A 4405-nucleotide genomic window follows, 5' to 3' on the forward strand; every position below is an offset into this window, starting at 1 on the left:
TTGTCTCCCCCCCCCTCCAACTGGTATACATTTTCCAGCTCTCGTGGAAAATACAGTGTGTTGATGAGCAAACATCCGTGTTTTTGTTGTAATTGAGCGTGTTTGTGTGTTTCAGATTCGGACCCGAGCGATCTCGGCTAAAGGGATGACTCTGGTCAGTCCTCTGCAGCTGCTGCTGTTCGCCTGCAAGAAGATCAACTCTGACGGAGAAATCGTGGAGCTCGACGACTGGTGAGAATCCACACGGCTACAGTCTGACGTAGAGCTGGAAATATCCGTTAATCTGCTGAGTCTTAAAGCTAGAGGGTCCTATTTTAACGATCTAACTGATGGGAGCAGCTGCATTTGTTATTTAAACGACGTGGGTGCTGGACGGGAAACTGACAACTGTGTCGGTCTTAAACTAGCAAAGACACTTATGTCGGGCTCTGATTCTGCTCCACTGGGCTGTGATTATGGGGTGTGTTTCAACCGAACCAGGAGAGAACATGCCTCTGCACTCAACTGGATAGACCTACAACCATTCAGAGTGCCCCATCTTCTTAGCGACCATCGGGGCAGGCTGATGAATTAAACTTTTGTCGAATCCCGTAGGAAGGACGGGAAAAACATCTTTCCGATCGACAAATGCCGTGATCGCGGTTCTCTGTTCCTCTTTTAAAATGAATGTGCTGTCGATATCGTCTATAACAGACACAATAGCAGAATCTACACATCTCAGTTCTCCAGCGGCAGACGTCTTTGTTGTAAACGAAGTGAACCCAAGCGCTCTTTGGTGATGTGGTTGATTACTGTTGGTCATCTGTCCATCATCGTATAAAGCCCGCCCCCTGACAATTTGATTGGTCTGAACAGCTCTGGTTGGAGCATAGTTGCTCCACAACAGATCAAGTCCAGACCGAACTTCGCAACCTCAAATGTTGTGGGCGGGGCTAAGGTCGGCTGGCGTCCAGGCAGGTCCAGCCCTGGTTACATTTATTTATTATCACTTTGCATTGATAATATTGGCTCGTGGATCATTGAATCGATGTTGTTACACCCCTATTGTTCAGTGTCCCGGAGGAAGTGAGTGATGACCTTCCTTTCACAATAATGTGTGCAGGATCAAACTGCGGATTCCTCACGAGGTGGCGGGCGGCATCGCAGCCCTGCGGGCCGGACTGGAGGCGCTGGTGGTGGAAGTGACCAAAGACCCAGAATACATCCGACAGATGGACCCGACCAACCAGCAGCTGCTGAACCTCATCAGACTCACATCCAAACCTTCAGCTGCTGGACTCAACCTGATGGCCAACACCCAGAGGTACACAAACACACACACACACACACACACAAACACACACACACAGAGGTACACACACACACACACACACACACACACACACACACACCCAGAGGTACACACACACACACACACACACACACACACCCAGAGGTACACACACACACACACACATACACACACACATACACACACACACAGAGGTACACACACACACACACACAGAGGTACACACACACACACACACACACACACACACACACACACAGAGGTACACACACACACACACACAGAGGTACACACACACACAGAGGTACACACACACACACACACACAGAGGTACACACACACACACACACACAGAGGCACACACACACACACACACACACACACACACACACACACACACACACACACACACACACACACACACACACACACACACACACACACACACACACACCCAGAGGTACACACACACACACACACACACAGAGGTACACACACACACACACACACACAGAGGTACACACACACACACACACACACACACACACACACACACACACACACACACACACACACACACACACACACACACACACACACACACACACACACACACACACACACACACACACACACACACACACACACACACACACACACACACACACACACACAGGTACACACACACACACACACACACACACACACACAGGTACACACACACACCGACACACACAGGTCACACACACACACACACACACACACCCAGAGGTACACACACACAGACACCCAGAGGTACACACACACACACACCCAGAGGTGTACACACACACACACACACACACCCTGAGGTACACACACACACACCCAGAGGTACACACACAGAAACACAGAGGTACACACACACACACACACACACACACACACACAGAGGTACACACACACACACACACAGAGGTACACACACAGAAACACAGAGGTACACACACACACACACACCCAGAGGTACACACACACACACACCCCGAGGTACACACACACACACACACACATACCCAGAGGTACACACACACACACACCCAGAGGTACACACACACACACACACCCAGAGGTACACACACACACACACACACCCCCAGAGGTACACACACACACACACACACCCCCAGAGGTACACACACACACACACACACACACACACACACACACACACCCAGAGGTACACACACACACACACTCCCAGAGGGACACACACGAACACACACATCTGTATGTTTAGGAAATAGCGCCCGAGGCAGACAGCCGTGGTCGTGCTGCCTTTTCTCTCCCACAATATTCAAATGTAAATTATCATATTTGAATATACTGTAGTCTATATTTGACATTAGAATATCCGTTGACTGCCCTACTTACATCAGTTTCCTCCAGATTCAGTGTACCAACGGTTCTCCGTTATGTCTCTGCACAGGATGGGTGACGGGCCCCGACCTCCGAAGATGGCACGCTTGGATGGAGGCGGCAGCGGGGGCTACCGAGGAGGAGGAGGAGGGGGCGGCTACAGAGGAGGAGGAGGGGGATATGGAGGAGGAGGAGGAGGAGGAGGAGGGTACAGAGGGGGAGGAGGGTACAGGGGAGGAGGGGGATATGGGGGAGGAGGTTATAGAGGAGGTGGAGGTTACAGAGGTGGAGGAGGAGGAGGGTATGGAGGAGGGGGAGGCTACAGAGGAAGAGGGGGAGGATATGGAGGAGGGGGAGGAGGAGGAGGGTATGGAGGAGGAAGAGGAGGAGGGTACAGGGGAGGTTATTAACGATTCACTGTCATTGTTTTCTGATCTGGATACAGAGGCAAAGTCCCTTCCTGTGTCCACCGTGGGACTTTATTTCAGTAACAATGTGGACGGGGAGAGACAGATAATGTTTAGATCCCGTTTCAGTTGAGCCACGAATTACACACGTGATGTTAATCAGTTTAAAAGTGAAGAACGTCTCAGTTTGTGGTTAAACTGTTAAATTATCAGACTGTGAAAATGCATCATGTGTGTGTGTGTGTGTGTGTGTGTGTGTGTGTGTGTGTGTGTTACCAGGATTCTCTTCCCCGCTGATAGAAAGACGGTGATAGAACACAGCATGTAAGATAATGGTAAACAGTATTTTTCTGAAATAAGGTCCCATGAGGACCACCAGAAGGACAGGGACTTCATCTCTCTGTCTTCTGAAGTTTAGTGACGCCACAAATTTTCCTCTCTGTCGTTGAGAGGACAAAATATTTGTCCTCTCTCCTCTCAGCTGTTAAAACCAACGTGTTAGTTTGGGTTGGATTACATTTGATTGTGTTTGTATTGGTTTTATGTGTTACTGTATTCTACAATAAACTTGACATTTACAGCTGATGGCTCAAACCACACTATTATTATTATTATTATTATTATTATTTTTATTATTAGGGGCTGAGCAGCGACGCTGCGGGACCCTACTTTTTTGCTAGTATGATCATCTTCCTAAGAAATCCATGTTCCCATGCAGAAAAACTCACCAAACTTTGCACACAGGTCCAGTCCTGTGCCAAACGTAATCAATCTGATTTGTGTGCTGATAGTCCTGATAGAGGCAATACAACAGCCATCTAAAGTTCTAAACTTTAAAAATTCCTAACAAATCAACCGTATATCAAACTATATCCCCAATAGAGCAGAAACTTTGCTCTGCTTTTACCCAGCAGCAATTTCGAACTGTATTCTTTTCAAAAACTGCAAAACTCCCACATTTTTGTTACTATTGACGCCAAACTTCATCTCCAGACTGTTCTCCACAAATTTCCATCCATCTTTGTCCGATTATCCGCGGTCGGGTCGCGGGGGCAGCAGCTCCAGCAGGGGACCCCAAACTTCCCTTTCCCGAGCCACATTAACCAGCTCCGACTGGGGGATCCCGACGCGTTCCCAGGCCAGGTTGGAGATATAATCCCTCCACCTAGTCCTGGGTCTTCCCCGAGACCTCCTCCCAGCTGGACGTGCCTCCACCTAGTCCTGGTCTTCCCCAAGGCCTCCTCCCAGCTGGACGTCCCTCCACCTAGTCCTGGTCTTCCCCAAGGCCTCCTCCCAGCTGGACGTCCCT

At 49.3% G+C, this 4405-nt stretch overlaps 1 protein-coding gene across 3 annotated transcripts in view; it reads left to right on the plus strand.

Moving 5' to 3' along the window:
- Window positions 1-3693, plus strand: part of dhx9 (DEAH (Asp-Glu-Ala-His) box helicase 9) — a 29383-nt gene extending 25690 nt beyond the window's left edge. For all 3 annotated transcript variants that reach the window (XM_031308551.2, XM_036005407.1, XM_036005408.1), the window contains 3 exons: window positions 116-231; window positions 1103-1303; window positions 2760-3693. In XM_031308551.2, coding sequence (XP_031164411.2) covers window positions 116-231; window positions 1103-1303; window positions 2760-3099 — 657 coding nt within the window. In that variant the 3' untranslated portion in view covers window positions 3100-3693. The remainder of the gene's footprint in view (window positions 1-115; window positions 232-1102; window positions 1304-2759) is intronic.
- Window positions 3694-4405: the final 712 nt, after the last annotated feature.

The sequence above is a fragment of the Sander lucioperca genome, chromosome 9 (assembly GCF_008315115.2).
Source record: "Sander lucioperca isolate FBNREF2018 chromosome 9, SLUC_FBN_1.2, whole genome shotgun sequence".
Taxonomy (NCBI): Eukaryota; Metazoa; Chordata; class Actinopteri; order Perciformes; family Percidae; genus Sander; species Sander lucioperca.